Genomic DNA, 13,854 nt, shown 5'->3' with positions numbered 1-13,854 from the left:
CGGCATTTTGACGCTTTTTTTCACATTTGTGTTTTTTAGCATTTTTTAGGGTTTTTTTGATCAAAAAAAGTCTAAAAACGCTGGTTTGCCACTATTTATCGCGTTTTGCTGCGTTTTTCATTGTTAGAGCGTTTTTACAGTTAAAAAACTCCTCTAGAAACCCACTAGTCCTGGGTTTTTTTTCCAGCCAAAAGGCGCCCCTGCCAAAAACTGCTGATTACAGTCTATGTGTGTTTGGACACATAGGATAACATGCTGGGGAGTTTTTCTGTAAACCAATGTTGCCACCAATGATTGCGAAAATCGGCCGTTTTTCACAAATTCTCCAGCATGATCGATAAACTAAGGAGGAACCGCGAAAATTGGCCGATGCCATTGCCCCGCTAACAGTGCGAAAATCATCCGATTATTCTTTTGGACGAAAAATCAGCCGATAAACAAACCGTCTATGGCCTGCATTACTCCTGCACTCCATATGTTGTTTTGTTGATTACCTACACCTAACCCCTGTACTTTGTACATTATGCATTGATATACAGTGAATAGACTTGACCAAGGTATTCATTGTCTCAAACGTTGCTGGTTTTAATGAAATTCTTCTTTATGGTAGGCTCAGTAAGGCCGTCTATACATTAGCAATAAGAATTTAAAACCAGAACAGGAACCACAGCAGATTATTTACATGTATTACTAGCTGCCGACTCACCTCCAATATAAAAGGTGGTGTCCTTAGGACCAAAATATACTTGCTACAAAATATGATGTGAAATAGTGTTCACACAGAAAAATAGGTCTCAATAGAGAACAAAAACTGCGGCTGAAAGCTAATGAATATAACAAGCTTTATTGAAAGCATCAAAACTACCAAAGAACGATTACCTCTTCCTCCCAGCATAATTAAAATAAATTACAATGTTGTCATGAACGATAAAACCAGCCCGGGCCACAGGTGTACCAACCACACATACATGGTGATGCATACATATCATGATGTATACTGTGAAGTAGCCCAATGCAAGTGGTTATACTGTAGCAACTACACGTGCACACTGGAAAAAGCAGGAAACCTCCTATGAGTATGGACAACTTTGTGGCTAACTGCAGGTAATTGAATAACTGGTGTTGCTGTCCATGATGTGAATAAATGGAGGTAAGGGTCCAACAATCAGTATGACAGACTAGTATGGCAGGATTTTATTGAGTCCATCTTGTACAGAAAATCTGATAACTAGTGTCATGCTGTGGCAGTGGTATAAGGATGGCAAATAGGAGCAATCCCCCTATCAGCTGAATTAGACAGGGCAAAGCATATATCATGCTATACTTGCAGGAACGGAGGTGGCGGCAGGGCTGGTTCACTTAGGGCAGTGTTTCTCAATTCCAGTCCTCATGGACCCCCAACAGGTCATGTTTTCAGGATTTCCATTATTTTGCACAGGTGATTTGATCAGTTTCACTGCCTTAGTAATTACCACAGCTGTTTCATCTGAGGGAAATCCTGAAAACATGACCTGTTGGGGGTCCATGAGGACTGGAGTTGAGAAACACTGCCTTAGGGATTGGGATAAGCCAGATTATAGCCGGAAGCCAGACTAAAGATAAAGCGGCAGCGACAGCGCTGAGCAAACTTTAGGGCGCTATATAAATACTGTATAATAATAATAATAATAATATATTCATGGAGCAGTACAAGAGAACGTCCATTCATGGCATACACGTAAATGTAACTCGCCACGTGTCCATGCTTCCCAGTGCAGATACAGTCCCAAAATCAGCTCCCAATATAAATACCGCCAAGATGGGAAATGATACTGCTCAGCACACCAGGTATAATGATCTGCACAATTCTGTCTCATCGCTACGGACCTCCGTGCTTGGCTTCCATGATAACCTCACTGCAGATCAGATGACTCCATCCAGAGTCAATACATTAGTCATATTTTGTTCAACAGCGGGTTGAACAAAAAAAAAACTAGATTCCCACATCCACACATTTGACATGTATAGGAGAATCACTCCCCCTGAGGTAATACACTGATAAGTGCTGCCAGCTACTGGTGGTGCTGATCATGTGGAAATTTTCCTAGAGGCTGGTTGTACAGAAGTCGATCAGTTCACTGCCCTACGAACTGCTGATCCCTGCCCTCTGCTCTGCTAACCCCTATCCTCTGACCTGTTGACCCCCAGAACACTCAGCTATTTATTCCTGTTTTTGTACACTGCCCTGCTGACCTCATATCCTCTGCCCCCTGACATTTTTTACTGCACCCCCATATCATACTGGCTAGATGTGGCCCTGTATAGCGCACCCCTTAGGGAACCGCTGGTGAACTTGATTTCTTTTCCCCAGTTAAAGTGCACACATATAGGCACATAGCATTTTATCCACTCTTCCACTGGCTCAAATATAACAGTCTAGGGGGGTATTTTTGATGTTTTATTGGAATATTAAACTTGGATGGAATGAAGGGAGCATGGGATACCCCAAACTGGTGAACTGAACTCTTTGTGGACTCTTCTCTATCTCATTGAGCTGCACAAATACTCCTACAGAATCTCTACTGCTGACTGGTGATTATGACTTCTTTCAAAAGACTGAGAGCTACACACAGTCGCTAACTTCCAGCACTTGAGTTGTCTACTCACAATGCCACAGGATCATCTGTTGCCTCCTTCTGATATCTACCTGGTACCCTTCAGTGAGGGAGATGCAGACTCATTCCACCATAGGACAGCTGAACTTTTTTCCCCCAACTTGCTCCTGCCACTCTACAGGGAGCTTCTCCAGACCCAAACTGACTCCAGGACTAAGGTTTGCCCCCCAGCTAAGGCTACAGCTGTCTTCTAAATGGCACCTCCAGTATTTCTTCCACAGGGGTACAGCCGCACAATGGTCTGGACTGCACCCAGGAACTCCATCTGCCTTAGTCCTCAGACTATTTATGTGCTCTCCAGCCACCTACTAGACACATCTCCCCAGTGATTGGCTGGCTTCCCTATAAATATTCATGCTGCCCACTCTGTTCTTCCTCTCTCTATGATTCTAGAATCCTCCAGAATACAGGAGGAAGTATCAGAGCAGCAGCCTGTGAGAAACTGAGCAGGCTAAAACAATCAACCACACTCCACTGATTGCTGATAAGCTAAACTAAACTTACCTAACAAACTGCAGCAAGTAGGAGGGTGCTACACACATTTGTATGGATATTATTACAAGTCCTTTGGTGCAGCCTTTCTCAGTTCTGTGGAATCCTAGGGTCCCTCCAGAGGTTGCTAAGGGTTCCTTTAGCAATGAACAATTTCTAACTCTCAGATAATTAGCCACTGACACAAATGACTTTTTAGGCTATCTGAAAGGAGTGAAATCATCCTACTGAGCACAAATGTAGGGAGCATTCTTGCTATTGACCATCATGCTAATGGACCATGAGCTGTGGATATAGTAATTATTAGCAGGGGCTCCTTGAGATCAGAAAATTATTTTAAGGGTTACCCCATGTTAAAGGTTAAGTAAGGCTGCTTTAGAAGGTGAAAGTATTCCCATATACAGTATGTATTTCAGCTGTGCTTTCTACTGTTTGCCTGGAGTTCGTATATGTTATGGTACTTCACTGCAACTACCAGATATATGAAGTCTTTTTAATTTGGTGTTTCTTAACTTGAAATTCACATTTTTCCAGTCTCTGCTCAAAAGAAGAAACAGCGATGGTGTCGGGCAGAGTATTCGTACAAACCAGGGAAGCCAGATGAGCTGGAGCTTGTAGCAGGGGAAGTGCTAGAAGTCCTAGAGGAGGTGAGGCCATTTATATGTGCTCAACAATTTGCCCTTCAGCTTTTGTTGACTATTCTTTAACAGGTCATCATTGCATTTATTGCTAAAGCCTTCTATTTTGACTTGTTCACTACAGAAGAATGATATGTTTTAGTTATCAGTAGTAGTCAGATTACAGTTTGACATTTTTACATGATTGCACAATATTTTTATAAAGTAACTAACTAAGGCGTTTATATTTGGTAAGGGTATGACTGCTATTAGTCAGAAAAACACTACTCCTTATCCTGTCTGCTAATCTAGCTTAATGTAATTGAGACCAAGCTTGGCAGAAACTATTTTCATCCAACATGTAACACATGAAAGTGGAGGGCACATAGTTTCTGGTCTGAATTAATAACTTGGGAATGGTGAGAGCTTTAACAACCAAGGATGAAAAATGAGGAATATATTCAACAGCAGCTCACTCTTCAATAGCTGAAATAAGATATTGTTTGTTTAACCACCACCCGCCTGCCATATAGTCCAATGATGGGTGCAAGGTGGTTCTCTCGTTCTGATAGGACGTCATATGACGTCCTTCCATTCTCTCTGCGCATGCGCGGCTCAGGGAGCGCGCAGCGTGGCGATTGGCGGTGCTCTGTGTCCCTCAGACACTGCGGATCACCAATCCATGGACAGAGCCGAAGATGTCGGCTCGGTCATGTGATCAGCTGTGTCCAATCACAGCTGATCACATGTAAACAGGGAAATGCCGGTTATCAGTTTTTTCTCCTCGAGCTGTCACGCTGACAGCTCGAGAGGAGAGGAGAGGCGGTAATCGGCATTCCGTGGAGGGGACATGTACACTGATCATCAGGGCACTGATGATCAGTGTGCCCTGATGATCAGTATGGCTCCAGAAGTGCCACCTGTCAGTGTCCATCAGTGCCAGCTGTCAGTGCTGAATAGTGCCACCTGCCAGTGCCACATCAATGCCACATATCAGTGCCTACCAGTGCACATCAGTGCCCATCTGAGCTGCCTTTCAGTGTCACCCATCAGTGCCAGTCAGTGCCACCTATCAATGCCAATCAGTGTCACCTATCAGTGCTGCCAATCAGTGGCACCTATCAGTGCCAGTCAGTGCCGCCTATCAGTGCCAGTTAGTGCCACCTAACAGTGCCAGTCAGTGCCGCCTATCAGTGCCAGTCAGTGCCACCTATCAGTGCCAGTCAGTGCCACCTATCAATATATCAGTGCCATATATCAGTGCTGCCTTTCAGTGCCCATCAGTGATGCCTGTCAATGCCCATCATTGCCACCTATCAGTGCCTTGTCATCAGTGCCCATCAGTGCCACATATCAGTGTCCATAAGTGCATCTTATCAGTGGCCATCACTACAGCCTCATTAGCGCACATCAGTGAAGGAGAAAAATCACTTATTTACAAAATTTTATAACAAAAACTAAGAAAAAACTTTTTTTTTCAAAATTTTCAGTGGTTTTTGGTTTGTTTAAGAAAAAAATAAAAAACCCAGAGGTGATTAAATACCACCAAAATAAAGCTCTATCTGTCACAAAAAATGATAAAAATTTCATATGGGTACAGTGTTGCATGACCGCGCAATTGTCATTCAAAGTGTGACAGAGCTGAGAGCTGGAATTTGGCCTGGGCAGGAAGGGGGTATAAGTGCCCTGTAGGCTAGTGGTTAAAAAGATAACTAATAATTTGAGTAAGTATTTCATTATAAACCAAACTGGTATTCAGGGGCGGACTGACCATTTGGAAACTAGGGTACTGCCCGAGGGCCCGGGGTCAGTAGGGGGCCCCATGAGATGCTCCTTTGTACCTTTTTCATAGGCTTTTTTGAGTTTGGGCAAGGACACAGGGGCCCCATGATCCCCTATTGCCCGGGGGCCCCATGAGTTGTCAGTCCGCCCCTGCTGGTATTTCAGTATACAGTAGGTACTGTTAGAGATTCTGTATATAGCCCTACAGAACAGACAGAGCACAGTCCATATATGTTTATCTGCTGCTTCTCCTAACAGGAAACAGGAACTTTATTATAGAGTAAAGACATAGAGTTCATCATAGATGCAGCTATAAACGTATAAACACTGCCATCTACTGACTGAAGAATATATCTCTACTAAATACTTATGTAGTTGTTGCACAAAATACATGAACATTGTATTCCAACTGGAACAAAACAATTCTAGAAGTCTTAACAACTAGTGACTAGTGAACTAGTGTTTTCTCTAACTGGTGTGTAGCAATAAAACACACATGTGCTAGTATAGTATGAGCACTCATGTCTGTGCTCTGCTCGCCTCACAAGTGACTTATACCCTGTTAGCAGCAAGTCAGCAGAACATATATTCCCTTCCTGGGAGGGCAGTCATTGGGCTCCACTGGCCCACAGGAAAATACTTCATCTTATTCTTAAAGCGTTAGTAAACCGGCCAAAAAAATTCTAAAAATTCTTCTCCCTACATCGCATATTAGCACATTACGAAAGACTTACCTGAAACCAAAGCCCTCCAGCGGATCACACTCATGGCTTCTTCCATCCTCACTCATTCCAACTTCATCTTCCTTCCGGGTTCACAAGCTGTGGCCATCAGATTGGCCGACCTGCGATGTTGTCAGTCCTGAGCATGCACGAAGGGAGTTTTAGCTGTGGCACAGCTCTCTTAAGGGATGTAAATTAAGAAAAAAAAATTCTAAATGAAAATAAATTAAAAGGTATTAAAAAACCAATTTAGGAAAAATACATTAAAATACCACCTAAACCCTAGGCTTTTGATTTTAACTGAAACTGATTCCTAAAACTAACTAAGCTTCTAGAACTGCACACCCACATGATGGCTCTATTTGCCTTCCTCCAACCTTATCTTCTCTGGTTGTAGGCATGAAGCAGCGGTGCTGTCATTTAGTGTTTGTAAACATTACTAGGTGTAAATCAAAGATCACACTGTCTTCAGGAATACCTATTAGCTGTGTTAGTCAAGTAATTACATCACCCCTGTAGTCTGTGGAACTATGCCGGAGGGGTTGAAGTCAACATCAGGACAGGAAATGACTCTGGATGTTGCACAGCCAGAAGTACTGTGTACAAAAGCCCATACAATTAAGTTTTTTCTTTCACTGAATCATTATTGCATACAAGTAAATTAGCTTAGAAAATAGAGGTGTGCTATCAAGACACACTCTACTAGAGCAGATAATTATCAAATATAGAATTCCACTTTAAGTGTCAGGGGTTTTATTTAGGAGGTTTAATTGCTGAGGACTTTAAAGGTTAGGTGCTTTACTTTAAAAGGACCAAGGGACTCTAGGGTTGGGGGCCTAAGCTTAGGTAGCTTTAAGGTTGAGAACTTTAGGGAGTTGTGGATAAGGGCTATTTCATTAAAGGCTTTAGTTTAGGGTTTTATGTTGTGGGCTTTAGGGTCCATGGATTTTGGGTTTTGGGGGGTTTAGGTGACTGTAGATGAGTGGACATCAAGGTCAAGGGCTTTATTTAGGGGCCTTTAAAGATTGGGGCTTAAATGTTTCGGGATTTAGTTTCGGAGATATAAGATTGGGGCCTTTTACTTGGAAGGTTTTTCAGTCATGAACGTTAAAAGTTATGGGTTTAATGGTTGTGAACTGGGGTTCTGGATTAGGTGGCAATAGACTCAGGGGAAATAATTTAAGGGGTTTTAATATTTGATGACTTTAACTTTGAAGGTTTATAGTTTTGGGCTTTAGTTTCAGAGGTTTGACATGTTGGGTGCTTTAATTTGGGGGCATTAAAGTAATATATTTAGTTTGGAGGGCTAGGAACTTTAAAGTTTAGAGATTTAGGGTTAGAGGATTTGGTTTAGGAGAATTTAGAGGTCTGGGTCTTAAGTTTAGAGGTCTGTATATAATGGGGCATTGGGGTCATTGGCATTAGTTCAGGGGGAATTAAGAGTTAAAGACTTGAATTTAGAGAACTGCAAAGGGTGGGGCATTAGCTATGGAGGTTTAGTTTTGTACATTAGTTTAGAAGGCTTTAAAGGGTATGAGAGATTATTTTAGTGAGCTTTAAGGGCTCAGTGCTTTAGTGTAATTGGTTTTAATAATTTGTGGCACTTTTTTACTACATCCCTGCCCATCTTTTTTTGTCCTGGGTAGAGTCAGCCTTACAAGTGAAAACATAACATAAAAAAGAAACATAAATACTGAAACTAATAGAAAAAAAAGTGATGGCGGATAAGAATCTGTTAATGTATGACTGCTCATACCAGGATCATTGCTCTAAGTAAAAGGAGTGTTTCTGCCCAAGCTTACCAGACCATATGTGGGTGGTCATGTGTACCCTGCAGCCAACAGCATGGTCACATGACACAAGTACATTATATTCCACATGCAGGTGGAGGGAAGGTAACATACTGGCAGCTGGGTACCTGCCATTGTGGTGTAGAACAGGCTGTAAATTCACAGGAGGGGCTGATTCAACTAGCTAAAATGCAAGCAGCTGCATAGGCAACATTTTTGCCAAACTGGCAACAGAACTCCAGCAGTTGCGAAGGAGGTATCTGCTCTGGGAAGGATGGAGATTGTGTTTGAATGCTTTAGTGGAGGTTGGAAACATGGAAAGTGAGGAAGTAGAGGATGTATTGTATGAGGTGTGGCTCTCACCAAGCTCAGTAGTGCAGTCACGTGTTTTCTTCATGGCTGCAGATCACAGCAGAAGTTGCACTACAAAAAAGCCAACACTACAGAGCTTTGTGGACTAGCCCTAGGGAATAACAGTGGCTATGCCTGTGGGGCAATGCTGTCACCATTAAATTGGCTACTAAACAGCAACTACAGTTGTTGTTGATGCACACAAAATGTTAGTCCTAAGAAGTTCGAATTGTTGGGTCTCTGAACTGATGTGCCACTGGCCAGCTTTTAAGGGTATTATCTTTATATTTTTTTGAAAATTTTGAATAGCTTTCAGAACTGTTATGGTTGCCTCTTCCACCTGACATTTCGTGGCCTACCTTCACTTGCAAAAATCAGGCTTTGCAGTAAAACCTACACATCGTACCTAAAAAAAGCCTTTTTTTCAAGCTACATGTAAAAGTAAAAAAAAAAAAATTACACATCCAAAATATGTCATGCCAGAATACTGTCTATGAAAATCACATTATTCCATAACAGTACATACATTTTAAATGCAAGGTTCTAATTTTTTTGGTAGGAGGGGGATAACTTGGGTGCCACTTTAATTTTTTTTTACTTAACTTTATTGCTATAAAATAGGTTATTTTTAATGAGACATCAGGGGGTTTATTTACTAAAGCTGGAGAGTCCAAAATCAGACTCCCTTCTGCATAGAAACCAATCAGCTTCTAACCTCAGCTTGTTCAATGAAGCTTTGGCAATGAAACCTGGAAGCTGATTGGTTTCTATGCAGAAGGGAGTCTGATTTTAGACTCTCCAGCTTTAGTAAATAAACCCCCAGGGGTCTGTTAGACATCTGTTGTTTCCCCTGCTCTCCACTGAAGCTAATGGCGCACAAATCATACTCCATTAGCTGTTTCCGTGGCCAAAGCTGCTGGCAAAAGTGATAGCAGAAACTGAAAGTGATATATTATATGTGTCTTCTATGTTCTTACTAGCTACCTGATTAATCCCACCATATGGGACACAGGCTCACAGGTGTGATAGCAGAGGCCAGGAAACAAGGGAAGGGCTGGTTTGGATAACTTCCATCTGAAAGCCAACAGCTTCTGAAGTGTGCACACATCACTGGCTGCTATAGCAGCTGAATGTGTGTAAAACGACCTCTGCTGTGAAAGTAAGTACCAGGGGTGGACTGACAACTCATGGGGCCCCCGGGCAATAGGGGATCATGGGGCCCCTGTGTCCTTGCCCAAACTCAAAAAAGCCTATGAAAAAGGTACCAGGGGCATCTCATGGGGAACCCTACTGATCCCGGGCCCTCGGGCAGTGCCTGAGTTTCCAAATGGTCACTCTGCCCCTGGTAAGTACTACACCTGTGAACTCCAGAACTCCACAGTTGTATAAGCTCCTCTCTAGTACTGAAATTTCTTTCTCTAATAAAACTGCACGCTGTAGACTTCTTAGAAACTGTAACAAGTCAGGTAGGGTCTGCCTGGAGTACGTCAAACATTATATAACACTTTTCACCCCTGCCTGATTGTTATTGATCTGCCTCTTTCATTCACTAGTTTCAATCATAGTTTAGCAGTATTGCCTACTAAGAAATGCCCACTCATCTAAGCTGACATCCATGAGGGCATTTTGATAATGGCATAAATCTTCTCAAAGGGGGAGGGGGGGGGTATGGAAGGGTTAATATAAGATTAAAATTCAGTTTTGAATATATTTTAATCCCACAATTTGAGGTGCTCTTTCCCTTTAAAATATATTTGAGATGATCACTTTTTGTTTCTTTCCTGTGACTTGCATCACACAGATTGAAGATGGTTGGTGGCTGGGTAAAAATGGAGATCTAATAGGAGCTTTTCCATCCAACTTTGTACAGGAGCTTTCTGAACCACCACCAGGTAAGGGCCTTACCCAAAATAAGTTATTTTCATAAAATTGTTGAATGACATACATACTGCACTTTTTTGGAGAATGAAACCTTGTTTATATATGTTTACAAATTGTACATTTTTTATCTTGTACAGAGAAGTTTGCAAATTTTAAGAAAAACAATAAACAAAGACCAAAGATGTTGGAAATAAATTTTAAACCTAATGAAGAAGAAACGGTAAGACAGTCCAGCGGTACCTAGTTAGAAGTAAGAAGTTAAACATGGGTATGCAATATGAAAAGAACAACAAATACCTACCATTATTTCTTAAAGAGTTTTTGTAAACCTTAGCCTTGTATTCAGTTGTCATTGTAAAAATCATGCATTGTCCTCACAATTCTCTAATTTCAAGTGCCAAAATAGTCATCATTGAAATTGAAGATTCAAAGCAGCAGCATGGAAAATGTTTCTGTAATGATTTTCTAACACTGTATATAGTTTTCAATCAATTTGTTCCAAAATTGAATGTTAAAGCAAACAGGCGATAGGTAGAGGAAGCTTCTCAATAGAGAGGCTTGGTGGATTTTTAAGTTACAGACTAGATCCCCTTAAGGGGTAAATGTGAGATGGGATCTGGATCTACATTTGTATTAAAGTCTCCTTTGGTATTTTGTGGTCTTATATACATTGGGTAATAGTTTCAGATGCCCTTTTTTTATTCTTTTCTCTCCCTCTCTGCCCTCTGAGCTACATATAAAATGTCCAGCTTTCCTTTTTTCTTTAAATGTATTGATATGCATGAACTTTTTTGTTCAGTGTTTGCTTATTATGGTGGTTCGGGCATGATATGGGCTGTCTACTTCAGCTGTTGTCAATTTCCGTAATTTTGTGCTTGATTGGCCATTTAATGGGTGGATCCTTGTCCTATCCACCATATATATGCATTTTCTATGATTCATGTCACTGTATGGGTTATGACTAAGGCTTGTTAAGCCGAAACGCGTTAACCTTTGTACCTGTGATGTTTTTACTGTGGTCGATTTAATAAAACAAAGTTTTTAGAGCAATGGTGGTAGTGTGGATAGATTTCATTTAAAGCAAACAATACTTTTAGATGACATTTGTCAAGTCATTGAATGTATTAGGAATTTTGGTATGAATGTTCTATCTAAAATCTACTAATGAATGGCCAGCTTTAGTTCTTTCTGCTGTCTAGGAAGTGGATAGAGGATGAGGAAGAGTTATATGTTAGTTTAGATCTTATTTATCCTACTTACCAATATTTACACTTTAAGCTTCATACCTAGATTGACATAAAAAGTTCTGGTAGGCATTCTGATCTATGTTCTTGTTTCTTTCATTTTTCTTTAGCTAATCTACTCCATTGTCTAGTAATTTTTGGTTGTGAGGCAATATGCCCATTAAATGTATTGAGATTTCAGTAAAATGTAAGTTTGACATAACCGCCACCCCCACACTATTAAGTAACTATGTCCCCACAATACATTCTGTTTAAATTAATGCAGCAATCCTTTTTGCTTTATACCACGGACAGGCGGTCTGTTTTATCCGACCACCCATTGAGGAGAACGAGCTGCTCAGTGTCTGCTCTGCAGCAGTGGAGTGGACACGGATCTGTCATCTGCTTGCTCAGCAAGGATCAGCAGAGAGATCCCCCACTGAGCAAGTGGAAAGGGTCCACCCCGTGTGAAAGGACCCTTACAGGCACTACTATTGTCTGTCAGTTTTATAAATACAAACAAAGAATGTCATTAGAGATGAGCGAATCGAACATGGCGAAGTGGAATTCGTTTCGAATATTGGGAAATATTCGATTCGCGCCGAATCCGAAAATTAGCCAACTTCGGATGCACGAATCGAATTTTCCCAAAAATGGCGGCGACATGTGTGGCGACGGAGCGGGGATCTCTGGGAAGGCGCGCAGACAAGGCGCGCTGACCCATAATGCATTCATTCATGACATGTGATCGCATTAGCCAATCAGCAGCCAGCCAGCCAGCACTGTGTAATGGTCGAGCTATAAATTGCGGCCATCTTACAATTCTCCATTAGCCTCCGGTCATTCAAGAGAGACAGACCTGTCTGTATTAGGGACAGAGTTAGGGCCAGAGAGACTTTAGGGCCACAGAATCGTTACCTAGGGACACAGAATCGTTACTTAGGGACACAGAATCGTTACTCAGGGACACAGAATTGTTACTCAGGGACACAGAATTGTTACTCAGGGACAGACACAGAATTGTTACTGAGGGACACAGAATTGTTACTGAGGGACACAGAATTGTTACTGAGGGACACAGAATTGTTACTCAGGGACACAGAATTGTTATTCAGGGACAGACACAGAATTGTTACTGAGGGATACAGAATTGTTACTGAGGGACACAGAATTGTTACTGAGGGACACAGAATTGTTACTCAGGGACACAGAATTGTTACTCAGGGACACAGAATTGTTACTCAGGGACAGACACAGAATTGTTACTGAGGGACACAGAATTGTTACTGAGGGACACAGAATTGTTACTCAGGGACACAGAATTGTTACTCAGGGACAGACACAGAATTGTTACTGAGGGACACAGAATTGTTACTGAGGGACACAGAATTGTTACTCAGGGACACAGAATTGTTACTCAGGGACACAGCATTGTTACTCAGGGACAGACACAGAATTGTTACTCAGGGACACGGAATTGTTACTCAGGGACACAGAATTGTTACTGAGGGACACAGAATTGTTACTCAGGGACAGACACAGAATTGTTACTCAGGGACACAGAATTGTTACTGAGGGACACAGAATTGTTACTCAGGGACACAGAATTGTTACTCAGAGACAGACACAGAATTGTTACTCAGGGACAGACACAGAATTGTTACTCAGGGACACAGAATTGTTACTCAGGGACAGACACAGAATTGTTACTCAGGGACACAGAATTGTTACTGAGGGACACAGAATTGTTACTCAGGGACACAGAATTGTTACTCAGGGACACAGAATTGTTACTCAGGGACAGACACAAAATTGTTACTCAGGGACACAGAATTGTTACTCAGGGACACAGAATTGTTACTGAGGGACACAGAATTGTTACTCAGGGACAGACACAGAATTGTTACTCAGGGACACAGAATTGTTACTCAGGGACACAGAATTGTTACTGAGGGACACAGAATTGTAACTCAGGGACAGACACAGAATTGTTACTGAGGGATACAGAATTGTTACTGAGGGACACAGAATTGTTACTGAGGGACACAGAATTGTTACTCAGGGACACAGAATTGTTACTCAGGGACACAGAATTGTTACTCAGGGACAGACACAGAATTGTTACTGAGGGACACAGAATTGTTACTGAGGGACACAGAATTGTTACTCAGGGACACAGAATTGTTACTCAGGGACAGACACAGAATTGTTACTGAGGGACACAGAATTGTTACTGAGGGACACAGAATTGTTACTCAGGGACACAGAATTGTTACTCAGGGACACAGCATTGTTACTCAGGGACAGACACAGAATTGTTACTCAGGGACACGGAATTGTTA

At 41.7% G+C, this 13,854-nt stretch overlaps 1 protein-coding gene across 1 annotated transcript in view; it reads left to right on the top strand.

Moving 5' to 3' along the window:
* The window catches only part of MNMIP1 (manchette microtubule inner protein 1), a 159,328-nt gene that overhangs the window by 52,463 nt on the left and 93,011 nt on the right, over nucleotides 1–13,854 (top strand). The window contains exons 4-6 of the mRNA XM_089678986.1: nucleotides 3,681–3,793; nucleotides 10,210–10,300; nucleotides 10,427–10,509. Of these exons, the coding sequence (XP_089535112.1) occupies nucleotides 3,681–3,793; nucleotides 10,210–10,300; nucleotides 10,427–10,509 (287 nt within the window). The remainder of the gene's footprint in view (nucleotides 1–3,680; nucleotides 3,794–10,209; nucleotides 10,301–10,426; nucleotides 10,510–13,854) is intronic.

The sequence above is a fragment of the Staurois parvus genome, unplaced genomic scaffold (genome assembly GCF_062004578.1).
Source record: "Staurois parvus isolate SC_StPar_1 unplaced genomic scaffold, SC_StPar_1.0 ptg000214l, whole genome shotgun sequence".
In the NCBI taxonomy this organism is placed as follows: Eukaryota; Metazoa; Chordata; class Amphibia; order Anura; family Ranidae; genus Staurois; species Staurois parvus.
This window is presented reverse-complemented; position numbering and strand designations above follow the sequence as displayed.